The sequence below is a fragment of the Pseudophryne corroboree genome, chromosome 5, assembly GCF_028390025.1.
Source record: "Pseudophryne corroboree isolate aPseCor3 chromosome 5, aPseCor3.hap2, whole genome shotgun sequence".
NCBI classification, from domain to species: domain Eukaryota; kingdom Metazoa; phylum Chordata; class Amphibia; order Anura; family Myobatrachidae; genus Pseudophryne; species Pseudophryne corroboree.
The window spans coordinates 776,232,056-776,259,671 of record NC_086448.1 but is presented as its reverse complement, the minus strand read 5'-3'; the positions used below and the strand labels follow the sequence as shown (position 1 = coordinate 776,259,671).

The 27,616-nt window shown below is 46.2% G+C and overlaps 1 protein-coding gene across 1 annotated transcript in view; it reads left to right on the top strand.

Annotated features, from left to right (window-relative positions):
• The first annotated feature begins 359 nt into the window (after positions 1-359).
• CRHR2 (corticotropin releasing hormone receptor 2) overlaps positions 360-27,616 on the top strand; it is a 306,717-nt gene continuing 279,460 nt past the window's right edge. Inside the window, exons 1-2 of the mRNA XM_063924323.1 lie at positions 360-657; positions 761-880. Coding sequence (XP_063780393.1) covers positions 540-657; positions 761-880 — 238 coding nt within the window. The 5' untranslated portion in view covers positions 360-539. The remainder of the gene's footprint in view (positions 658-760; positions 881-27,616) is intronic.

The following is a 27,616-nucleotide window of genomic DNA, read 5'->3' as shown; positions in this document are numbered from 1 at the left end:
ATAAAGCAGTGATAAATGTAAGGTGATAATGCACCAGCCAATCATCTTCAATATGTACTGTAAATGATCAGTTAGGAGTTAATTGGCTGGTGCCTTATCACTGCTTTATCACTTTTCCAGGCTTAACTGTTTCTTTTCAGAGTTTAACAGGTTAAAAATAAGCTGAAGCTCAGCAGCTACAAACGTTACGCTGGATTTGGGATTTTCTGCATCCTGCGCTTTAGGCAGTAAGAGGTTAACCCCATAAAGCCTGCTGAAGGGATATGTGCTGGTTACTTGCCTGCAACAGTGTGTGGGCAGCTCTGTCAGGGCTATTGCCAGCACACACAGATATAACTGAGCTACCCAGAGGCATCTAGAAGTGTGAGACGGAGTAGCAGGACCAGCAGCTGCCTCCCCTGTGATTGGCTGCTCTGCTGAGTCCTATATACTGTGTGCACAGGAGAGTCCCCCAGCTGCCAGTCTCAGGGCTGAACCCTCCACATCTCAGCCTCAGCAGCTGTCAGGCAGGAGATCTCCCCGGCTCCCACGCCGCCACTATGATGGACAGCACTATATTTGAAATCATCATAGACGAATTTGATGCCAACTGCAGCCTTCTGGATGCTTTTCAAGACACTTTTCTCAGCAGCAACCACTCTTTCCAGCCTTTCGATGGTAGGCAGCTGGGGAGATGTAGCAGATGTCTGTACATGAATTTCATTCTGCATTTCTCCAGGCTCTCTGAATTCATTTTCTCCTTTTTTTCTGACACCTTAAGGTCCCCACTGCAGTGCCACCATCGATCAGATTGGTACCTGCTGGCCGAGGAGCATAGCTGGGGAGCTTGTGGAGAGACCCTGCCCGGACTCCTTCAATGGGATCAAGTATAACACTACCAGTAAGTACAAAGTTGGCATGCCGTAGGGACTCAGCGCTTGGTTTTACATGGTTTGTGGACTAGTACAAAGTGTGTGTTTTGTGTTACTTGTATAGAAAAGATCTGGACGACAAAAAGTTTACATAAGTAAAGAAACTTAACAGAACTCATAGGATCTCTGTTGGTGCTGTACCTCCTCTAGTATTGTTGCTATCACTGTCCATGACAATGCATGACATTTTTTAGTTATGGGGTGGATAGTACTTAATCCCTCCCCTCCCAAAATAATTAAAGTTGGCTCCCATGAGTGTAACATTTCCAGCAGAACTATATTGGATCCGGTCAGAATCTTGGCGTTCGGGATCCCCGCGTTCGGAATACCGACGACAGAATCTTAACAGTAGTTTGGAATACCGACGCCACAATCCTGACACTGCTCGGAATACCGGCAGCGGAATCCTGACACTGCTTGGAGTACCGACGCTGGAATCCTGACACTACTCGGAATACCGACGGTGGAATCCTGACACTGCTCGGAATACCGACACCGGAATCCTGACACTGCTCGGAGTACCGACGCCGGAATCGTGACACTGCTCGGAATAGAGACGCCGACATGTCGTAGCTACATACTGTGCATTATAACAATCCCATGCAACCCAATAATAAAGCACTGGTGCTGCATAAATATGTATACATAAACAATAAAACACGATGCATTGCAGAGCACAATGTAATAATTACACAACACAGAGACATAAGTAACCACAATCCTGCTCGTACCATCTACGGCCACAGTTGGTGCTGCAATGTGTTATATCAAACCAAATCAAAATGTTTCTTTTCAAAGTGTTACATATAAATATTGTGTGGTTTGTTTGTCCACAAATGACATACAGTACCTTGATATTGTGCGGGGCACATCTGCCGCCCGCTGCTGTTTATAACGCTGTCATCACTTTGTATAGAGCAGTAGTAGCAATTAAATCTAATCAACTTCTTTATTCCACCTACTGTGTTGCATTCCTGACTCTTCGCTGCGGCTCTTCCAGCAGATAGAGCTGTATGATGTGAGGCAGGTGCCCATAGGACTTGTGTTCCAACGCTTCCCTGTATAATGAGTCTTTGATGATGACAATTAGTGATATTTCTTACACGAGAGCCTGCTGGGAAAACGGAGCTTGTCTGGGAAGAGAGCTGCACGGCTGAGAGGGTTTACAGAGACGCTGCAAGGCGTAATCATCCTAATTCAATAAACAATACACTGATGCGCCAATCTAGCTCCATAGCACAGAATGTATCTTCATTGGCTGCTCGGAACATATCATAGCAGTGATAATTATTAACATTTACTTCTATAGCGCCAGCATATTCCGTTGCGTTTCATATTGAGTTAAATGAATACCAGGGACTGCCTGCAAAACCCTCCTCTTGTAGTTAATAGTCCATAATAGCCTGATAATAATTTTATATTCTAGGGAATGTCTACAGGTTGAGTATCAACCCTCATGCAGCTTTGATGTAGTGTCAAAGCCACCTGCGACTTTTACTACATACTGTACATTGATTCGCCTTTCACTCTCCCATTTCTGCATCGTAGCCAAATACTATATTAGGCAAAGCTGTTTATTGCTGTCGTTCTGGGTTATGAAGCAGCTCAGTTCCACTATCTGAATTGGATGAAATAAATCCGGAGAGAATCGTTTAGATCTTATTAGATGAAATGGCTACAATTGGAATAAGCGATTCTGCAATAGCATTGCAACTGCTTTGCGTTTAGGAAAAGTTTCGAGAAGACACGTGCTGTACAAGCCTCTAAATCAGTGTTTCCCAACCTCGGTCCTCAAGGCACACTAACAGTCCTGGCTTTAGTGATATCCAGGCTTGAACACAGGTGACTTAATTAGTACCGCAGTTATTTTGATTTAACCATCTGTGCTGAAGCCTGGATATCACTAAAACCTGCACTGTTGGTGTGCCTTGAGGACCGCGGTTGGGAATGCCTGCTCTAAATGAATGACCTCAAAGAGTAAATGTTCAAGTGTATTCTGTATTTTGCTGCTGTGTTGATGGCACACGTCACTTTGTTTTTTCAGATTTACAGAAATATGAGTCTACATAAATAAATAGTAGCCAATAGAAGTTTTTTGCATCTTTTAAACCCAGGAGTCTAAAACATTCTGAGCAAATAGTTAATACTGTAATTTAGTATCCATCAATGACTGAGGTCCCAGGTCTCAGGTAGTTATGGAGGGGATTAGGTAAAAACCGGAAAGGTCTGGACCCCGGAATGCTGGACCGGCTCCCTTTCATAATCTCTGCCATTCTGGAGTTTGTAGTTCTCGTCCACGTCTAGGGGGGGTTTCCTGTCCGGGGATTAGGGGGGAGGGGGGTATGTGTCTATGACAGCTGTCATTGGGGAGGGGGGAGAGGGAGACATTACAGCCTCCCTATGAGGTCTGAACCGTCCCGGTTTTACTGCATCCCTGGACCATACGGAGAGGCTGTAATCTCACCATCCCTGCCCCCCCCCCCCCCCCCCAGGGACAGATATCACAGACACCACCCCAGACAAGCACTACAAGCTCCATAATGGCAGAGTTAGCTGCAGGTAACTGGTCAGGTCCATCGTTCCGGGGTGGGGGACTTTCTGGTTTTCACCTTATCCCATTATGGAGTAACCTGTAGAGGTCATTTTGGTCCACTGGGTGCCCATCTGACTGTGTCCCTCTGATAACTTAATGACAGTAGCCCTTTATCTGTACATTTTGTTGTCCATCCGTGTGTTTGGGAATATCCTGTCGTCAGGGGTGAAATTGATTTTTCTTAATTCCTGTCATACAATGACTGCTATTTGTACTTTGTTGTGCTGCGGTAGTGTATTACCCTATCAGCATTACTAACCTGTGATGCCTGTGCATCAATGCACAGAGGGGATGCAGTTACATTGCTGGAAAGTCAGGATCCTGACGGTCAGGATACCGTTGCCGGAATCCCGACTACTGACAATGCCGACAGCCGGAATCCCGGCTAAAGGGCTATTCCCAATCGTGGGGGATCCACGACACCCATAGAGTAAGAATAGAACCTGTGGCGAGAGCAGGGAGCTCGCAAGGGGCTTTGCTGCTCTCGCCCCCCTACCAGCATTCTGGCGGCCAGGATCCCAGCTTCTATATGCTGACCGCTGGGATCCCAGTCACCAGCATACCATACCCAACGCTCACAGAGCATAACTTCATGGATTCTGTAGACATAAGACATTCTTCAGCACATGTATGTTTGGATTCCTCGTGGCTTGGGTGTCTGTAGGTTGTAAGAAGATTCTGAGCTTGCAATTTATTTCTTACAGGAACTCTATACCTCATGTCCTTTTATCACGTGTATTATACAGTACTGTACACAGCGTAGAGATTTATCCGATATGCACTTACTAGAGTAATAAGTCTCCTCTTCTTCTGTCTTGTACTGCATTCAGTTCTCTTCTTCTAGCATTCAAAAGTAAGAGGTTTCAGTGTAATGGCCAATTTTGCAATTTATGGTAAACAATTTGCTTTCGGAAACTGCTCTGTTGGTTTATTTGCTGTGACAAATTAATGGATTTTTCCACTTCTTGTTGAATGTTGGAGAAAATGATTAACTATAATAAAAGATGCCGCTACATTATAACATCAAGTACACTTTAGTTGTCATCCACCATCAGATGCTTTCATGCATTGGCTATGTAGTACTGTGTTGACCGGGGCTGGTTACTAAGCTGCCATGCAGTGTTTTGCAATAAGGGACTAACTTTGTGATGAAGCTTTGATTTAACAACATTGATGTCACGATCCTGGCGTGGCGATTCTCCAGATACGCCAATCTGAGAACGCTGCCTATGACACTGTACTGATGACCTCAGCATGTGTGGTAAATCCACATGGTAACTGCTTCCAGCAGAAGTACCAGTCGCTGCATCTGCCAGGCTAAGCGACTTTGAGGGACCACGCCCAGGGTGAGCTTCTGCTCTTGCCCGCACACAAAGTAAAAATTTGGTAACCTGACCTCTCGAGGCTTTGGGTTTGGAAAACACAGATAATAGAAATAAGATTAGGTTTTTAATCCAAGTCAAAACTTCAAAGCTTATTGTTACAGAAAAAAAGAAACTTACAAGAATAAAATAGTTTAATAGTCACACAAGCGACTACAGTTTCTGATAAAATAAAAATAGGAATAAACACAGCTTCAACTGAAGTTGGGCTGGCGGATTGAGGCCTATCCTTGATGCTCAGGTGCACTTTATAAAACTAAGGGGGCTATTTACTAAGCCTTGGATGGAGATAAAGTCGACAGAGATAAAGGGGGACATTTACTAAGCAGTGATAAGAGCGGAGAAGTGAGCCAGTGGAGAAGTTGTCCCATCAACCAATCAGCAGCTCTATATAATTTTATAGAATGCGAATTATAGATGTTACTTCAGTGCTGATTGGTTGCCATGGGCAACTTCTCCACTGGCTCAAATCTCCACTCTTGTCACTGCTTAGTAAATGTACCCCAAAGTCCCAGGCAATTGGCTCCTAACTGCCATGTCACAGGCTGGGTTTGAAAAATGACAGTTAGGAGCTGATTGGCTGGTACTTTATCTCTGTCCACTTTATCTCCATCCAAGGCTTAGTAAATAGACCCCTAAGTATTCCTGACCTGTTTGCCTCAGGATAAAATGACACACAGCCTGCAGTTTCTAACTCTTATGCCGGGTGTAGTATTGTATGCCGGCGGCCAGGCTCCCGGCGACCAGCATACCGGCGGCGGAATCCCGACCGCCAGCATACCGACAGTGTGGCGAGTGCAAATGAGCCCCTTTCGGGCTCGCTGTGCTCGCCACGCTATTTATTCTCCCTCCAGGGGGGGTCATAGACCCCCAAGAGGGAGATAAAGTGTCGGTATGCCGGCTGCCAGGATTCCGGTGCCGGTATACTGTGCGCTGGGATCCCGACTGCCGGCAAACTCAAGACCACCCCTTATGCCAACTACATCCCCCTTGCAGCCCCTTCCGTTGGAAGGATTTTTAACCTGCTCCATGCTGGATACAAGGACATTGCAATATCATGTACAGGATTACACTCTGTTATCGCTCTACTGTTTGATGCTTGGAGCTAGGGTTTATGATTGCAGGATGAGGCCTGGCTAAACATCCATTACAAACTGGTCAGAAAGGGCTTAACACCTCTCTGGCCATGCTCTGGTACTGGGGTAATTAAACTAGCTCTGATCAGGAAGAATTCACACCTGAGTAGCCAGTGTGTCTCTGACGTTCTGTGGCTATAATGAAATACCAGCATATCAATTAAGCTTCTACCATTTGACATGCAAAGACAGTTAACTGGTATCGTACACTGGTACATTGATATAGCGATCAGAATATTGATATCACATACATTGATATTAACAGTCCTATTCCTACTTAAAATAGCCTGGATCATGACAATTGAGATGTTTCTCAATATCTACGAGGTGTTGGGAAGTCACGGTATGGCCTCTGCAGATATGAGGAAGTAAGTGAAATCGGGAACGGTCCAGACAACGGAAAGTCGGACCAGACCAGCTCCCTGCAACAACCTCACCTGCTGTGGAGCTCCCTGTGCAAGTCTCCCTGCACCGTTTGCTGTGTGACAGCTGTTACACACACAGGCACAGAGAGCTCCACCGTAACAAAAGGCGCTGTGGGGATCCTGTTCGGCGTACTGGAGTCCAGACTGTTCTGGCCATGCTGCTCTCATTCTCTCTGCCCAAGTGCAGCAGCTGTGGGTCAGGATAGGGCTGTACATCTCCCTGCACCAATGGATGTGTGTCATACATGGGGACATGCATAGAAAGCTCCACAGCAGCCAGTCCAGTCCAGACCATTTCCGCTGTCAACCAATCTCTTGAGAGAGATTCAGTTTAGAATGAACAGTTTGTTATTCTTTCCTGCTGTACTGTAGTTCAGCCATAAACAGCTAGATGCCCCTGATCCACAAATCCCAGCAAGCACTACAAGTCCGGTGCCTGCTGATACTTGTTATTCTGTCAGTACTTAGAGCAGGTCAGCATCTCATTATAGTAAGTGATGTTTGATCCTGATGCAGCTGTTCAAGGAAATTGACTCTTACGTACAGTATGTCGCTGTAATATTTAACTGGTATCTCCTCCGACGAAAGGGACGATCATGCGGCTGTTCAAGCCGCAACAAGAACTTTCCAATTGGCTGTTAACGTAATAACAGGAACAGAGATTCTTCAGTGTTCCATTCACCAAAATGATCTTGGTACAATTAGTCCTAGTAACTTACTTACTGCAGTGTCTGTTGTATATTCCCTGGCATCGCTGCCGTTGCCGGTGCAGGATATCATAGCTATAACTGCACAACTACTGTTCTGTTTGTATTTTGCTGTGGTTACATTACAAAACTATGGGCCAAATGTAATAGAGTGAGAGTTTCAGAAAGTGAGAGATTTGGTAAGGTTTTTCAGTTTATTTTAAAGTGGCAATCATTTACACAGCAAAACCAGGTTGATCTTGCTGTCTAAATAATCGCAATTTCAGCATGATGAAGGGGGTAGGCGGTCGGTCAGCATGCTGGGCGGTCTTGTCCTGCGATGGGCGGCCCCCGGCATGCAAACAAAAGGATTGCAAATTCTGCCAAGTAGCAGAATTTGCAATCCTTACTGAATTAGGCCCTGTGCGCGCAGAAGGGCGTAGTCTCATGGTGCTGTGCTGCCTTTCCCCCATTGTGTTGTGTTCCACATGTCACAGAGCCTCATCCCACCTTGTGTTTCACCAGCCCACACAAGTGTCTCTCCAGCCCCAGTTCCATACAATAGCACACGCTAATATATATATATATATATATATATATATATATATATACAGCGCCGTAACTACCTGTGTGCCAGGTGTGCCTGGCACACAGCGCAGTTACACTGAGGGCGCATGGTCAGCGGCATAAAATGAGTCAAACTGACTCATTTTATGCCGCCTGCTGTGTGCAGTGCGCCGCGCTGAGGGAGAGCAGCAGCGCCGGAGGCAGAGAAGGAAGGGAGGAGGGGGGGGGGGGGGACTGGAGCCGCAGCAGCGCTATGTCATTGGTAGTAGCACCGCTACAGCAGTCCTCTCTCCTTCTGTATTGGCTGCCTGGCGCTGCTGTCAGTGGCGTCGAAATGGGTGGGGAAAGGGGCCAAAAAGATGAGAGGCGCCGGCCAGGCCCGTACCCACCACGCGGGGTACGCGGCTGCAATCTGCATAGAGCGCCAGATGATGAAAGCGCTGCCGCAGATGCCCGCAGCCACGCCCCCGCTCCTGCTTAGTGTCCTCCCGCGATCGCGGGTGCACAGCATCTCCCATCACTCTCCCTCCCCCTGCTCATGGATGCCCAGTCTCCTTCCGCGATCGCGGCACAGTCTCCTACCGCGATCGCGGGGGCAAAGCTTGATGACTTCCCACTCCCGCAATCGCAGGTGCACAGCGCCCGCCTCCCGCTATCGTGAGTACACAGCACATCCCCTCCATGTGACCAGGAGTGAAGGCAAGGCCGAAAAGTGTATGGAGGCAGCGTCGGCCCAACTCAGACTGGACTAACTCCGCAGAGCAGCAACAGTGGAGCCCAGAGGTGAGCAGCACTGCATATCTGGTGCTGGGGGCATGTGTGTGTCAGGCACTGTGGGGGCATATGCGTATCTGGCGCTGTGGGGGCATATGTGTATCTGGCGCTGTGGGGGCATGTGCGTATCTGGCGCTGTGGGGGCATGTGCGTATCTGGCACTGTGGGGGCATGTGCGTATCTGGCGCTGTGGAGGCATGTGCGTATCTGGCGCTGTGGGGGCATGTGCGTATCTGGCGCTGTGGGGGCATGTGCGTATCTGGCACTGTGGGGGCATGTGCGTATCTGGCGCTGTGGAGGCATGTGCGTATCTGGCACTGTGGGGGCATGTGCGTATCTGGCGCTGTGGGGGCATGTGCGTATCTGGCACTGCTCTCTTTCCCTCGCCCTAACACTCCTCTCTCTCTCTTCCCATTCACTCTCTCTCCCTAACACTCTTTCCTCTCTCTCTCTCTCTCTCTCTCTCTCTCTTCTGCCACAATGTGTAAAAAGAGGGATGCTGTCTGCAGTAATGTGTAAAAAGGGGAATCTGTCCGCCGTAATGTGTAAAAAGGGGCTCTACCTGGTGTAGTGGTGCTACTTTGCGGCGTAATTTGAATAATAGAGACTACTGTGCACCGTAGTATGAATTAGTATTATTTTGTGGCCACGCCCCTATATATTTTTTTTGCGCGCCTGCGGCGCGCACTGCCCCTATCTTGCATAGGTGTGGGGGGGGCGCCAATGCCGTTTCTTGACCACAGCGCTAAAATGCCTAGTTACGGCACTGTATATATATATATATATATATATATACAATTTCTCAAATAACATGAATGAATTCCTGCAGATTTCGGCCCCAGCCCACATAAGTGTCTCGCCGGCCACCACACTTCGCTTCTTTGATATCTTCTGGCTGCCCGCTGCCACAGCAACAGTGCCATGTGTTGTCATGACGTCATGGCATCACGCCGTAATGAACATGAAAAACTTTATTGTACCGCCCACTGCCAGTGTATTAAATCTACAGCGGCTGCATTAAAGCTACAGCCTGAAATTTCTAATTAGAATTTAGATGTCTAACCTGCCAAGATGCCCCTAAGCATTTGCCTATACTGCATATCTCTATGGCCGGCACTGCCTATGGCAACTGTATTTGGCATGTACGGGGTGCAGTGGGACTGGCCTAGAGCGCATTAGTACCCTGTTGTGACACTGCCTTTATTGGGTAGATAACATTTGCATTTGAAATAGAGTAACATGATAACACAAATGTGCAATATGACAATGTGAACATCTCAGATGCTGAAGTGGGGGAGTGAATACTACCCCGTCTGGCGATCCCTGCTAGAGCCAAGAGTGCATCAGCCTAGTGCAGATTCGCTGTGTCTCTACCCCCCCCGGCCGGCTCCACTGGGCATGTGCGAGATGTATGACCCAAAATAGTTGCTATTATCATGTAGCGTAGGCCAACCGGAGCAGAGGCGTCATTCTGAGGCTGGTGGCTTCCCATGTGTTTGCAAATGTATGTAACGGAGATCTCTGCATTGCTATTATCATAGCAATCACGTTTTCCAGGTCTCCTCAGAGAACCACAAGTGAAATAATTAGCTCCACCTGTGGATCTTTTAAAATGTGTCAAATCAATGAGTAATGAATACACCTGTGCCCCTGCTAAGTGATCTGGGAAATGTGACAGTGAGTAATGAGTACACCTGTGCCCCTGCTAGGTGACCTGGAGAGCATGAGCTGTTTTGGGACCTGAGGACCGAGTTTGAGTGAGAACCACTGGGATTTGCCATGCATAATGCAATGACAGAATACACGTAATATAAATGTAACATGTTTAGAAATAACATTTTCCAGTCAATAATGAAAGAGCTTATGGGAAAATGTTCTCTGTGCTTCATTAATGATCACGGATTTATATGGGACTATTAGAGCTCTGGCCCATAATGTAGCAGAGATCTCTACATGTAGCTACCCCACACACTCATTATTTCTCCTAGAACAATCAGCAGAGTAATGGCAGATACAGATGATTGTGGCCGCGGGATATAGGACTCCTGCCTCGCTCTGGAAATGTTCTTCATCACCTCTCGCAGTCCAGCGGGGAACACTCAACCCCCATACTCCTTATTATCAGGAGCATGTGGCCCTCAAAAATCAAACTAAGGCTTAGAAGGGCTTCACTGTCTGTCCGTGGCAATTGTGTTTTATTATTTTACTTGATTTTCTCTCTTCTTGATCGTTTATTCCTTTTCCCCACATTCCACAACGCAGTGTTTATTATAGTTCTTGTGCGTTTCCTTTTGTTTGACAATCACTTGATTTGGTAAGTATCTGTCATAAACATCTGCCTTCTACAATGTAATGTGCAATGTGAACACAAATATGCTGAGACTTCACTGCAATCAGTAGATACTCTACGGCTCTGATCGGGGGTGGAGGGCCTGGGACTGACTGCCCTGAGGATGACATTTGACTCACAAATGACATCCTCGCCCCATGCTGTACAATCTCCTGCAGATTACACATAAGTAAAATAACACTGAGCTTTACCTAGTAATGATACAGCACAAATGCCACCAGGCCTCTGGATGTCTACAGAGAAGCCCCCTGAGGTCTCAGGCAAGGTGAAGTTCTTAAACAGTTTCACTGAATTAAGAAACACTGAGCCTTTAACAGTACAGGCGATTAATACGGGTTGGGTATGAAATGCCAGCTGTCGGGATGCCTAACCCTTCCCTGGCATAGTACTTACAAGGGGGGGGGGGGGGTAGGTTTTGGGGGTGACTAAACCTACCCCCCCCCATCCCCAGCATAGCACTTACCCACCCTGCTGTATCAATGATCAGGCTTCCAGCTTGCGGTCTTGTGTCGGAATTCCAGCACCGCTATATCATGCACCGGGACCTCAACCGTCGGGATTGTAGCCGCATCTCCTTAATACAGACTGTGAATCAGCAGAGCTGTAACTAGATATTTTAGCGCCCTGTGCAAGAAAAGAGCATCAGTGCTCCGCCCCCCCCCACAAACAAACCCCTTTCACCCAAACAAACCCCTCTATGCCTCACCTCATTTATAACCTTAATAATCCCACCCCATCACTTTCTGCACAGGGGAGGGGATTGTCATTATTCTCATTCTGGCCATTATTACACTCTCTATGCCTCTATGCCTCACACTAAATTTATAATAACTTTACCACCACAAAAAATAATTTCTAATATTAAATAACATTATGCAGCACAGTCAACACTCACCCCCAATCTGTGACTGTTATGACTGTGGTTTTTGTGAACCCGGCGTGTTAGTGAAGTCTGTGCGGACGACTGGAGGACTATGTGTATATTAGGCTGGTCTGTAGGAATCCGTGAGAAGGAGCAGTCTCTGACCGGGCCTCGGCAGAGGGAGCCATATCCTGACCACTGGATCACCAGGGACTTGGTGTTGAAAGCAGGATGGTGAATGTATTGGTGCTATTGAACTGGATATACTGTCACAGGAGTAGGTGCTTGTGTACTCAAGGTTACTATGAAATAGGTTCTTTGGAGTTGCGCAGAACTGGGCTGGTTACTGGCGAGCTTGAGAACCGGACTGGTTACTGGTGAGACTGGAACTGGGCTGGTTACTGGATATAACTGGAAACGCAACTGTAAGTAGAATAATGACTGTAGCTGTGACTTTAAGGCAAGGCTGAAGAACACTGCGGCTGTGTTTTTAAGACGAGACTGAAGAATACTGCGGCTTAAGACGAAACTGACAAATACTGCAACTGTGGCTTAAGACGAGACTAGAATACTGCAGCTGTGGCTTTAAGATGAGTCTCGAGAAATACTGCAGCTGTGACTTTAAGATGAGACCGTAGAATACTGCAGCTGTGGCTTTAAGACGAGACTGGAGAAATACTGCAGCTGTAACTTTAAGATGAGACTGTAGAATACTGCAGTTGTGTCTTTAAGACGAGACTGTGGAATTCTGCGGCTATGGCTTTAAGACGAGACGAATACTGGATATCAATGGTAACACAACTGTAATCCAGACTGGGTAACAAAAGAGCAGAGTTTTACAGGAACCAAAGTACAAGTGTTACCTTTAGGGAGCTCAGCTTCTAAGCTTACACATAGCTGACAGTGTGACACAGTGAACTGGCAGAGTCTGCAACTCAAGTTTCCTCACTTATACTTCCTGGTCCTTGGTGATTGGTGAGCAGAGTCAGGTGATTCAGAGAGTCTCAGGCTGGCACAGGATTGGACAGCTCCGGGTCAGGTGATCAAACACTGTCACGTGAATACTCCAGATTAGGCTCTGATGTGGAGTGAGGCCTAGCAGGCAAAAAGAACACTGAAGCCTGAACAGAGGATGCTGGCTTTTAGGCTTAAACTCCAGATTGCTGAATTCAGATTTACACAGAAGGTTAATCACCACAGATGGAGCTCGTTAACTCTTACCTTCCAGGCAGAGAACTCAGGACTCAGGAAACTCAGGGTACTGACAAGCTGTTTATCCCTGTGAGCAAAAGACACAGGATCCAGAACAGATGGCAGAGGTAAGTCACCAAATATGAAAACTACAGTCAGGATCGTGACAGTGACTGAGGGCAGGGGGGTACACAGTGATGCATGTAGGCTCTCCAGTCTCCAGACCAGTGTCCATCACAGACAGTGCCTTTTCCTCAACGCAGATGCCCTAAGGAAGCTACTTTAAGTAACAAAACACGTTGGGTTGGAGGTATTGTGCAGGACGTGTTGAAACTCATCACAGCTGGTGGACGGTGTTGTCTGGGGACCCCTCGTTGATTGATTTACCACTGCTCATATGTCTGCTTTTACTCTAGTAGACTCTGTTATCTGATGAGAGTCCAATATTACCCAATGTTTGTATGTTTAACGTGTTTTTTAATTATGTATTTATTTATTATTAACAGTTTGTTATATAGCGCAGCATATTCCGTTTCACGTTACAATTAGAACAACAGTAATAGAACAAAACTGGGTAAAAACAGACAGACATAGAGGTAGGAAGGCCCTGCTCGCAATCTTACAATCTATAGGGAAATATGGAAAAAATGCAATATCACACTATGTGGAGTATTCTCCATTTGCTTTTACATGTATGTATTTCAGTGCTGGAGGGGCCACAGTGTGGAGGATGATTAGAGGACAGGATTACCAGATTCCATATTAGGCTTGGCCCTCTCCCCTTAATGCGCTTGTGTCTACTGCAAAACGTAGACCATTCCCTCTGGTAGGAGACTTTAGGTCACTTATACCGCATTCAGATCACAAATGCCGGATCCCACCCGGTAAGAGAAACGTGTCCTTACCGGGTGGGATCCGGCATTTGCTCTGCTATGGTGGCTTTCCGACCCGGCAATATACCGGGTCGGTTGCCATAGCAGCGGTGGGGCGCAGCAGCAGCAGGGGCGGGGTTGGAGGCGGCGCTGGGAGATGAGCTCATCTCCTGCACCGCCTCTCCCTATGCTGTGAATGGGAACCGTGTTGCATCGACGCGGCTCCCATTCACATTGCACCTGACCCGGTATTCAACCCGGGTATAATCCTTCTTTTATACCGGGTTGAATTACCGGGTCAGGCGACCCGCTAATTCCGGCAGAGTGCTTTCACATCACAAACTGACCCGTGTCGACACGGCAATATGCCGTGTCGATACCGGGTTATTTGTGCGATGTGAAAGGAGCATTACTGTTGTGTGTTACTGGGAAAGCAGTACCCCCTACAGAGATGTTTTTTGTTCTTTGAGACATTCAGCAGGACCTGAGGTTGATAGAAGTAATGGATCAACAGGACTGTTGGCAATTGAGGATTCTTGATTGTGGGATATTCTCTTCTATTCAGCGCCGACCCATTCGCTGATTGTTCATTTGTCGGGGAGTGTGAGGTGACACTAACACACCAAGGGGTCAATATGAGCAGCTTCTGTGTGTGCACTGGTCCACTTCACATCTTTCTCAATTGCCTCTTCTGTTGGCTGGCTGCTGACGGCACTGGGCACTGAGGGACTGGACTGGGAGAGACGTCATGACATCTCTCCCAGTCCCCGAAGACACTGCCGGAGACAGGGGAGGGGGTGGAGCACACAGGGCAGGCAGCTGCAGCGCTGCCGGCTGTCATGTGTATTACTAGCTGTGTGCCTGGAAGAGAAGGAGCCAGGCGCACTGCTAATATTATACATTGCAGTGGCCAGCAGACCGCAGAGAGGTAAGACAGCTAGTGGCAGCAGGTGGCACATACTTTATTGGCTATCGCAGGTGGAGGTGCCCGGTTACGCCCACAGGGCATGTGTGCTTTGTGCGAGTGCACCGGCCACACCACCCAGTGCCAGATTAACAGCAGCGCCGTCGCGCAGAGGCCCCCGCTCCGTCAGACACCACCAAGTGGCCACCGGCGCCCAAAACACTTGAATACCCCTCATAGAGGTAAGGAGCAGTGCTAGCCTTTTATAATATAGGATGGTATTCATATATGCAAAGTGTTTTATGTTTTAGTAATCTCAATACTGAAGAACAAATCAAAATCAAGATAAATTAAGCCACGCCTCAATTCACCCCAAAACACGCCCCTTTCCAGCAAGAGCCCACCCTTTTGTCCAGTAGGTGGCGCCACATTTATCAGTTTTATAATCATCTATATTTATTCAGGCCTCAAAGGCCTGTCTCCAGTTTGAGCAGACATCAACCATCACCACACCAAACGCAAGCAAATATCAGACTCTAGACACAAGTCCAGTGGTATAATGTGCCCGGCATGTAACAGAAAGTATATGGATTCCAAGCTGTATTATGGAAACAGAAGTATACAGTGCAGCCTGCAGGAAGGTTTTCACCTCTGTATTGATTAGAAATAAACAGGCAGCGGTAATCCTCTTATCGCAAGATGTACATTCATGTCCTGAATATGACCATGCCTTAGAATTTACTATTGTGCTCATCTATATACTTCAAGTGTAATAAATGTTTAGAATGCTGTGTTTACGGATAAATCCTCCTTGGCACAAGCAATCCCAAGTTTAAAGCAAATAAAGGAAGTGTTATGAGTTTAAATCAACAAGCTGTGATCTAAACCGAAAGAATCATGATTGAACCAACTCTGGTTGTTCTTACCAAGGGACAGAACTAATCTAAACTTTGTTTTTTTCTTTACATTTTTTTATTTTATTTCTCAAAATGTAAAACATGACCATTTATTTTTTAGTGTACAATTATAAACAAAAATGCTGCATTGTAGCCCCGTGTGAAATTGCTGAAATTGTTATTGTTCAAACTAACGTAAGAATTTGTGACCGGCCTTCTGTGTGATTGTACGCGTATGTATTGCCCATACTTGTTTATGAGCGTGTTTATTTATTTATTATTTATTACCAGTTATTTATATAGCACACACATATTCCGCAGCGCTTTACAGAGAATATTAGGCCATTCACATCAGTCCCTGCCCCAGTGGAGCTTACAATCTATATTCACTACCACATGTACACGCAGTCACATTCACGCTACGGTTAATTTTCTTGGCAGCCAATTAACCTACCAGTATATTTTTGGAGGGATTGTGGGAGGAAACCGGAGTACCCGTAGGAAACCCACGCAAGTACGGGAAGAATGTACAAACTCCACACAGTTAGGGCCATGGTGGGAATCGAGCCCATGACCTCAGTGCTGTGAGGCAGTAATGCTAACCATTACACCATCCGTACTGCCGTGTTTACCTGTGTACAGTACAGTATATCTGTTAGCAGGCCCTGTGTGTGTCAAGTGTGTCTGTTTCTTGTTTATTTAAAAGTGTGTGTACTATATTGTAAGCACCCAAAAGTTGTATGTATATTCTTGTGTGTATTATATGACGTGATGTAGAATGTGTCATAAAAAAAGTCATTGTTACGTATCTCAGTTTGTATGTTCTGTGATTGGCAGAATGTACAGTAGGGGTGCTGCTGAGAAATATTTTCTTCTTCATCCTGTCATGGCACAACAGAGGAACAAAGAACCCTCAAACCCAAAATACAAGGCAGACACCTGGAAGTAAAGTGACATTTAAATGTATTACTCTGCAACACTTTGTCACTGGAAACTGTTTAAATGTAAAGGGGTCAATAACAGTTCAATATGCCAGTAATACCGTAATACTCTGAACTAGTGATGAGCGGGTTCGGTTTCTCGGAAACCGAACCCCCCCGAACTTCACCTTGTTTACACGGGTCCAAGGCAGGTTCGAAACTTCCCGCCTTGCTCGGCTAACCCGAGCGCGCCCGAACGTCATCATCCCGCTGTCTGATTCTCGCGAGATTCGGATTCTATATAAGCAGCCGCGCGTCGCCGCCATTTTCACTCGTGCATTGGAGATGATAGGGAGAGGACGTGGCTGGCGTCCTCTCCGTTTATTGTAGAAGACAGTTGATTGGTTGTTTATTGCTTAATTGTGGGGAGGATTGGGGAGCAGCTGTTAGGAGTACAGTGCAGAGTTTTGCTGATAAGTGACCACCAGTTTTTATCCGTTCTCTGCCTGAAAAAAACGCTCCATACCATATCTGTGCTCAGTGTGCTGCATAATATATCTGTGCTGAGTGCTCACACTGCTTAATTGTGGGGACTGGGGAGCAGCTATAGCAGGAGTACAGTGCAGAGTTTTGCTGACAGTGACCACCAGTATACGTTGTCTGCCTGAAGAAAAACACTCCATATCTGTGCTCACAGTGTGCTGCTTTATTGTGGGGACTAGGGACCACCAGTATAATTAATATTATATAGGAGGAGTACAGTGCAAAGTGCACTGCTGTACCTACCTCTGTGTCGTCATCCATTAAGGTTACTATCCATCTACATTCTATACCTGTGGTGCATTTTAGTTTTGCAGTTTGCTGACAGTGTCCACCAGTATACTATATATAGCAGTACGGTAGGCCACTGCTGTACCTACCTCTGTGTCGTCACTCGTCATCCATTAAGTATACTATCCATCTACATTCTATACCTGTGGTGCATTTTAGTTTTGCAGTTTGCTGACAGTGTCCACCAGTATACTATATATAGCAGTACGGTAGGCCACTGCTGTACCTACCTCTGTGTCATCACTCATCATCCATTAAGTATACTATCCATCTACATTCTATACCTGTGGTGCATTTTAGTTTTGCAGTTTGCTGACAGTGTCTACCAGTATACTATATATAGCAGTACGGTAGGCCACTGCTGTGTACCTACCTCTGTGTCGTCACTCGTCATCCATTAAGTATACTATCCATCTACATTCTATACCTGTGGTGCATTTTAGTTTTGCAGTTTGCTGACAGTGTCCACCAGTATACTATATATAGCAGCACGGTAGGCCACTGCTGTACCTAACTCTGTGTCGTCACTCGTCATCCATTAAGTATACTATCCATCTACATTCTATACCTGTGGTGCATTTTAGTTTTGCAGTTTGCTGACAGTGTCCACCAGTATACTATATATAGCAGTACGGTAGGCCACTGCTGTACCTACCTCTGTGTCGTCACTCGTCATCCATTAAGTATACTATCCATCTACATTCTATACCTGTGGTGCATTTTAGTTTTGCAGTTTGCTGACAGTGTCCACCAGTATACTATATATAGCAGTACGGTAGGCCACTGCTGTGTACCTACCTCTGTGTCGTCACTCGTCATCCATTAAGTATACTATCCATCTACATTCTATACCTGTGGTGCATTTTAGTTTTGCAGTTTGCTGACAGTGTCCACCAGTATACTATATATAGCAGTACGGTAGGCCACTGCTGTACCTACCTCTGTGTCGTCACTCGTCATCCATTAAGTATACTATCCATCTACATTCTATACCTGTGGTGCATTTTAGTTTTGCAGTTTGCTGACAGTGTCCACCAGTATACTATATATAGCAGTACGGTAGGCCACTGCTGTGTACCTACCTCTGTGTCGTCACTCGTCATCCATTAAGTATACTATCCATCTACATTCTATACCTGTGGTGCATTTTAGTTTTGCAGTTTGCTGACAGTGTCCACCAGTATACTATATATAGCAGTACGGTAGGCCACTGCTGTGTACCTACCTCTGTGTCGTCACTCGTCATCCATTAAGTATACTATCCATCTACATTCTATACCTGTGGTGCATTTTAGTTTTGCAGTTTGCTGACAGTGTCCACCAGTATACTATATATAGCAGTACGGTAGGCCACTGCTGTGTACCTACCTCTGTGTCGTCACTCGTCATCCATTAAGTATACTATCCATCTACATTCCATACCTGTGGTGCATTTTAGTTTTGCAGTTTTCTGACAGTGTCCACCAGTATACTATATATAGCAGTACGGTAGGCCACTGCTGTGTACCTACCTCTGTGTCGTCACTCGTCATCCATTAAGTATACTATCCATCTACATTCTATACCTGTGGTGCATTTTAGTTTTGCAGTTTGCTGACAGTGTCCACCAGTATACTATATATAGCAGTACGGTAGGCCACTGCTGTACCTACCTCTGTGTCGTCACTCGTCATCCATTAAGTATACTATCCATCTACATTCTATACCTGTGGTGCATTTTAGTTTTGCAGTTTGCTGACAGTGTCCACCAGTATACTATATATAGCAGTACGGTAGGCCACTGCTGTGTACCTACCTCTGTGTCGTCACTCGTCATCCATTAAATATACTATCCATCTACATTTTATACCTGCGGTGCATTTTAGTTTTGCAGTTTGCTGACAGTGTCCACCAGTATACTATATATAGCAGTACGGTAGGCCACTGCTGTACCTACCTCTGTGTCGTCACTCGTCATCCATTAAGTATACTATCCATCTACATTCTATACCTGTGGTGCATTTTAGTTTTGCAGTTTGCTGACAGTGTCCACCAGTATACTATATATAGCAGTACGGTAGGCCGCTGCTGTGTACCTACCTCTGTGTCATCACTCGTCATCCATTAAGTATACTATCCATCTACATTCTATACCTGTGGTGCATTTTAGTTTTGCAGTTTGCTGACAGTGTCCACCAGTATACTATATATAGCAGTACGGTAGGCCACTGCTGTACCTACCTCTGTGTCGTCACTCGTCATCCATTAAGTATACTATCCATCTACATTCTATACCTGTGGTGCATTTTAGTTTTGCAGTTTGCTGACAGTGTCCACCAGTATACTATATATAGCAGTATGGTAGGCCACTGCTGTACCTACCTCTGTGTCGTCACTCGTCATCCATTAAGTATACTATCCATCTACATTCTATACCTGTGGTGCATTTTAGTTTTGCAGTTTGCTGACAGTGTCCACCAGTATACTATATATAGCAGTACGGTAGGCCGCTGCTGTGTACCTACCTCTGTGTCGTCACTCGTCATCCATTAAGTATACTATCCATCTACATTCTATACCTGTGGTGCATTTTAGTTTTGCGCAGTAAATATAGTAGTAGGCCATTGCTATTTGCTATTGATACTGGCATATAATTCCACACATTAAAAAATGGAGAACAAAAATGTGGAGGTTAAAATAGGGAAAGATCAAGATCCACTTCCACCTCGTGCTGAAGCTGCTGCCACTAGTCATGGCCGAGACGATGAAATGCCATCAACGTCGTCTGCCAAGGCCAATGCCCAATGTCATAGTAGAGAGCATACAACAGACAGAGAGGAGGGGGGTGCAAATCCCCACCCCTAAATTCCCTTCCGCACACTGAAAATTACCTGTAACCATCCCTGAACCTATCTGGTAATAAAATTCAGAGAATTGGTCACAAATGTTTGCAAACACATGTTTAGCTGCTGGCCACGTCACGGCTTCTCCGATACAGCAGTCCTAACCTACATAATAGCAGTGCCCAAATAGGGCCATGTAATTTGTCACAGTAGGCCTCATGATAAAGGCTATTACTAAAACACTTCCAGACAGAGAGCTAACTTACCCAGGAGCCACCCCCAGGATCTCCCATTGGCACTACAAGGAACAGCATGCCTTCCAAATGCTGCTCCCATTCAATGCCTCTTGCACACAAGCAGACAAACAATTTGGCAGTTGCTCAATCATACCTGGAGATAATTATATATCAGGTGCTGGAAGGGGGAGGGGTCACAGACAAACAACAGACAGAGAGGAGGGGGGTGCAAATCCCCACCCCTAAATTCCCTTCCGCACACTGAAAATTACCTGTAACCATCCCTGAACCTATCTGGTAATAAAATTCAGAGAATTGGTCACAAATGTTTGCAAACACATGTTTAGCTGCTGGCCACGTCACGGCTTCTCCGATACAGCAGTCCTAACCTACATAATAGCAGTGCCCAAATAGGGCCATGTAATTTGTCACAGTAGGCCTCATGATAAAGGCTATTACTAAAACACTTCCAGACAGAGAGCTAACTTACCCAGGAGCCACCCCCAGGATCTCCCATTGGCACTACAAGGAACAGCATGCCTTCCAAATGCTGCTCCCATTCAATGCCTCTTGCACACAAGCAGACAAACAATTTGGCTGTTGCTCAATCATACCTGGAGATAATTATATATCAGGTGCTGGAAGGGGGAGGGGTCACAGACAAACAACAGACAGAGAGGAGGGGGGTGCAAATCCCCACCCCTAAATTCCCTTCCGCACACTGAAAATTACCTGTAACCATCCCTGAACCTATCTGGTAATAAAATTCAGAGAATTGGTCACAAATGTTTGCAAACACATGTTTAGCTGCTGGCCACGTCACGGCTTCTCCGATACAGCAGTCCTAACCTACATAATAGCAGTGCCCAAATAGGGCCATGTAATTTGTCACAGTAGGCCTCATGATAAAGGCTATTACTAAAACACTTCCAGACAGAGAGCTAACTTACCCAGGAGCCACCCCCAGGATCTCCCATTGGCACTACAAGGAACAGCATGCCTTCCAAATGCTGCTCCCATTCAATGCCTCTTGCACACAAGCATACAAACAATTTGGCAGTTGCTCAATCATACCTGGAGATAATTATATATCAGGTGCTGGAAGGGGGAGGGGTCACAGACAAACAACAGACATAGAGGAGAGGGGTGCAAATCCCCACCCCTAAATTCCCTTTCGCACACTGAAAATTACCTGTAACCATCCCTGAACCTATCTGGTAATAAAATTCAGAGAATTGGTCACAAATGTTTGCAAACACATGTTTAGCTGCTGGCCACGTCACGGCTTCTCCGATACAGCAGTCCTAACCTACATAATAGCAGTGCCCAAATAGGGCCATGTAATTTGTCACAGTAGGCCTCATGATAAAGGCTATTACTAAAACACTTCCAGACAGAGAGCTAACTTACCCAGGAGCCACCCCCAGGATCTCCCATTGGCACTACAAGGAACAGCATGCCTTCCAAATGCTGCTCCCATTCAATGCCTCTTGCACACAAGCAGACAAACAATTTGGCAGTTGCTCAATCATACCTGGAGATAATTATATATCAGGTGCTGGAAGGGGGAGGGGTCACAGACAAACAACAGACAGAGAGGAGGGGGGTGCAAATCCCCACCCCTAAATTCCCTTCCGCACACTGAAAATTACCTGTAACCATCCCTGAACCTATCTGGTAATAAAATTCAGAGAATTGGTCACAAATGTTTGCAAACACATGTTTAGCTGCTGGCCACGTCACGGCTTCTCCGATACAGCAGTCCTAACCTACATAATAGCAGTGCCCAAATAGGGCCATGTAATTTGTCACAGTAGGCCTCATGATAAAGGCTATTACTAAAACACTTCCAGACAGAGAGCTAACTTACCCAGGAGCCACCCCCAGGATCTCCCATTGGCACTACAAGGAACAGCATGCCTTCCAAATGCTGCTCCCATTCAATGCCTCTTGCACACAAGCAGACAAACAATTTGGCAGTTGCTCAATCATACCTGGAGATAATTATATATCAGGTGCTGGAAGGGGGAGGGGTCACAGACAAACAACAGACAGAGAGGAGGGGGGTGCAAATCCCCACCCCTAAATTCCCTTCCGCACACTGAAAATTACCTGTAACCATCCCTGAACCTATCTGGTAATAAAATTCAGAGAATTGGTCACAAATGTTTGCAAACACATGTTTAGCTGCTGGCCACGTCACGGCTTCTCCGATACAGCAGTCCTAACCTACATAATAGCAGTGCCCAAATAGGGCCATGTAATTTGTCACAGTAGGCCTCATGATAAAGGCTATTACTAAAACACTTCCAGACAGAGAGCTAACTTACCCAGGAGCCACCCCCAGGATCTCCCATTGGCACTACAAGGAACAGCATGCCTTCCAAATGCTGCTCCCATTCAATGCCTCTTGCACACAAGCAGACAAACAATTTGGCAGTTGCTCAATCATACCTGGAGATAATTATATATCAGGTGCTGGAAGGGGGAGGGGTCACAGACAAACAACAGACAGAGAGGAGGGGGGTGCAAATCCCCACCCCTAAATTCCCTTCCGCACACTGAAAATTACCTGTAACCATCCCTGAACCTATCTGGTAATAAAATTCAGAGAATTGGTCACAAATGTTTGCAAACACATGTTTAGCTGCTGGCCACGTCACGGCTTCTCCGATACAGCAGTCCTAACCTACATAATAGCAGTGCCCAAATAGGGCCATGTAATTTGTCACAGTAGGCCTCATGATAAAGGCTATTACTAAAACACTTCCAGACAGAGAGCTAACTTACCCAGGAGCCACCCCCAGGATCTCCCATTGGCACTACAAGGAACAGCATGCCTTCCAAATGCTGCTCCCATTCAATGCCTCTTGCACACAAGCAGACAAACAATTTGGCAGTTGCTCAATCATACCTGGAGATAATTATATATCAGGTGCTGGAAGGGGGAGGGGTCACAGACAAACAACAGACAGAGAGGAGGGGGGTGCAAATCCCCACCCCTAAATTCCCTTCCGCACACTGAAAATTACCTGTAACCATCCCTGAACCTATCTGGTAATAAAATTCAGAGAATTGGTCACAAATGTTTGCAAACACATGTTTAGCTGCTGGCCACGTCACGGCTTCTCCGATACAGCAGTCCTAACCTACATAATAGCAGTGCCCAAATAGGGCCATGTAATTTGTCACAGTAGGCCTCATGATAAAGGCTATTACTAAAACACTTCCAGACAGAGAGCTAACTTACCCAGGAGCCACCCCCAGGATCTCCCATTGGCACTACAAGGAACAGCATGCCTTCCAAATGCTGCTCCCATTCAATGCCTCTTGCACACAAGCAGACAAACAATTTGGCAGTTGCTCAATCATACCTGGAGATAATTATATATCAGGTGCTGGAAGGGGGAGGGGTCACAGACAAACAACAGACAGAGAGGAGGGGGGTGCAAATCCCCACCCCTAAATTCCCTTCCGCACACTGAAAATTACCTGTAACCATCCCTGAACCTATCTGGTAGTAAAATTCAGAGAATTGGTCACAAATGTTTGCAAACACATGTTTAGCTGCTGGCCACGTCACGGCTTCTCCGATACAGCAGTCCTAACCTACATAATAGCAGTGCCCAAATAGGGCCATGTAATTTGTCACAGTAGGCCTCATGATAAAGGCTATTACTAAAACACTTCCAGACAGAGAGCTAACTTACCCAGGAGCCACCCCCAGGATCTCCCATTGGCACTACAAGGAACAGCATGCCTTCCAAATGCTGCTCCCATTCAATGCCTCTTGCACACAAGCAGACAAACAATTTGGCAGTTGCTCAATCATACCTGGAGATAATTATATATCAGGTGCTGGAAGGGGGAGGGGTCACAGACAAACAACAGACAGAGAGGAGGGGGGTGCAAATCCCCACCCCTAAATTCCCTTCCGCACACTGAAAATTACCTGTAACCATCCCTGAACCTATCTGGTAATAAAATTCAGAGAATTGGTCACAAATGTTTGCAAACACATGTTTAGCTGCTGGCCACGTCACGGCTTCTCCGATACAGCAGTCCTAACCTACATAATAGCAGTGCCCAAATAGGGCCATGTAATTTGTCACAGTAGGCCTCATGATAAAGGCTATTACTAAAACACTTCCAGACAGAGAGCTAACTTACCCAGGAGCCACCCCCAGGATCTCCCATTGGCACTACAAGGAACAGCATGCCTTCCAAATGCTGCTCCCATTCAATGCCTCTTGCACACAAGCAGACAAACAATTTGGCAGTTGCTCAATCATACCTGGAGATAATTATATATCAGGTGCTGGAAGGGGGAGGGGTCACAGACAAACAACAGACAGAGAGGAGGGGGGTGCAAATCCCCACCCCTAAATTCCCTTCCACACACTGAAAATTACCTGTAACCATCCCTGAACCTATCTGGTAATAAAATTCAGAGAATTGGTCACAAATGTTTGCAAACACATGTTTAGCTGCTGGCCACGTCACGGCTTCTCCGATACAGCAGTCCTAACCTACATAATAGCAGTGCCCAAATAGGGCCATGTAATTTGTCACAGTAGGCCTCATGATAAAGGCTATTACTAAAACACTTCCAGACAGAGAGCTAACTTACCCAGGAGCCACCCCCAGGATCTCCCATTGGCACTACAAGGAACAGCATGCCTTCCAAATGCTGCTCCCATTCAATGCCTCTTGCACACAAGCAGACAAACAATTTGGCAGTTGCTCAATCATACCTGGAGATAATTATATATCAGGTGCTGGAAGGGGGAGGGGTCACAGACAAACAACAGACAGAGAGGAGGGGGGTGCAAATCCCCACCCCTAAATTCCCTTCCGCACACTGAAAATTACCTGTAACCATCCCTGAACCTATCTGGTAATAAAATTCAGAGAATTGGTCACAAATGTTTGCAAACACATGTTTAGCTGCTGGCCACGTCACGGCTTCTCCGATACAGCAGTCCTAACCTACATAATAGCAGTGCCCAAATAGGGCCATGTAATTTGTCACAGTAGGCCTCATGATAAAGGCTATTACTAAAACACTTCCAGACAGAGAGCTAACTTACCCAGGAGCCACCCCAAGGATCTCCCATTGGCACTACAAGGAACAGCATGCCTTCCAAATGCTGCTCCCATTCAATGCCTCTTGCACACAAGCAGACAAACAATTTGGCAGTTGCTCAATCATACCTGGAGATAATTATATATCAGGTGCTGGAAGGGGGAGGGGTCACAGACAAACAACAGACAGAGAGGTGGGGGTGGCTCCTGGGTAAGTTAGCTCTCTGTCTGGAAGTGTTTTAGTAATAGCCTTTATCATGAGGCCTACTGTGACAAATTACATGGCCCTATTTGGGCACTGCTATTATGTAGGTTAGGACTGCTGTATCGGAGAAGCCGTGACGTGGCCAGCAGCTAAACATGTGTTTGCAAACATTTGTGACCAATTCTCTGAATTTTATTACCAGATAGGTTCAGGGATGGTTACAGGTAATTTTCAGTGTGCGGAAGGGAATTTAGGGGTGGGGATTTGCACCCCCCTCCTCTCTGTCTGTTGTTTGTCTGTGACCCCTCCCCCTTCCAGCACCTGATATATAATTATCTCCAGGTATGATTGAGCAACTGCCAAATTGTTTGTCTGCTTGTGTGCAAGAGGCATTGAATGGGAGCAGCATTTGGAAGGCATGCTGTTCCTTGTAGTGCCAATGGGAGATCCTGGGGGTGGCTCCTGGGTAAGTTAGCTCTCTGTCTGGAAGTGTTTTAGTAATAGCCTTTATCATGAGGCCTACTGTGACAAATTACATGGCCCTATTTGGGCACTGCTATTATGTAGGTTAGGACTGCTGTATCGGAGAAGCCGTGACGTGGCCAGCAGCTAAACATGTGTTTGCAAACATTTGTGACCAATTCTCTGAATTTTATTACCAGATAGGTTCAGGGATGGTTACAGGTAATTTTCAGTGTGCGGAAGGGAATTTAGGGGTGGGGATTTGCACCCCCCTCCTCTCTGTCTGTTGTTTGTCTGTGACCCCTCCCCCTTCCAGCACCTGATATATAATTATCTCCAGGTATGATTGAGCAACTGCCAAATTGTTTGTCTGCTTGTGTGCAAGAGGCATTGAATGGGAGCAGCATTTGGAAGGCATGCTGTTCCTTGTAGTGCCAATGGGAGATCCTGGGGGTGGCTCCTGGGTAAGTTAGCTCTCTGTCTGGAAGTGTTTTAGTAATAGCCTTTATCATGAGGCCTACTGTGACAAATTACATGGCCCTATTTGGGCACTGCTATTATGTAGGTTAGGACTGCTGTATCGGAGAAGCCGTGACGTGGCCAGCAGCTAAACATGTGTTTGCAAACATTTGTGACCAATTCTCTGAATTTTATTACCAGATAGGTTCAGGGATGGTTACAGGTAATTTTCAGTGTGCGGAAGGGAATTTAGGGGTGGGGATTTGCACCCCCCTCTTCTCTGTCTGTTGTTTGTCTGTGACCCCTCCCCCTTCCAGCACCTGATATATAATTATCTCCAGGTATGATTGAGCAACTGCCAAATTGTTTGTCTGCTTGTGTGCAAGAGGCATTGCATGGGAGCAGCATTTGGAAGGCATGCTGTTCCTTGTAGTGCCAATGGGAGATCCTGGGGGTGGCTCCTGGGTAAGTTAGCTCTCTGTCTGGAAGTGTTTTAGTAATAGCCTTTATCATGAGGCCTACTGTGACAAATTACATGGCCCTATTTGGGCACTGCTATTATGTAGGTTAGGACTGCTGTATCGGAGAAGCCGTGACGTGGCCAGCAGCTAAACATGTGTTTGCAAACATTTGTGACCAATTCTCTGAATTTTATTACCAGATAGGTTCAGGGATGGTTACAGGTAATTTTCAGTGTGCGGAAGGGAATTTAGGGGTGGGGATTTGCACCCCCCTCCTCTCTGTCTGTTGTTTGTCTGTGACCCCTCCCCCTTCCAGCACCTGATATATAAGTATCTCCAGGTATGATTGAGCAACTGCCAAATTGTTTGTCTGCTTGTGTGCAAGAGGCATTGAATGGGAGCAGCATTTGGAAGGCATGCTGTTCCTTGTAGTGCCAATGGGAGATCCTGGGGGTGGCTCCTGGGTAAGTTAGCTCTCTGTCTGGAAGTGTTTTAGTAATAGCCTTTATCATGAGGCCTACTGTGACAAATTACATGGCCCTATTTGGGCACTGCTATTATGTAGGTTAGGACTGCTGTATCGGAG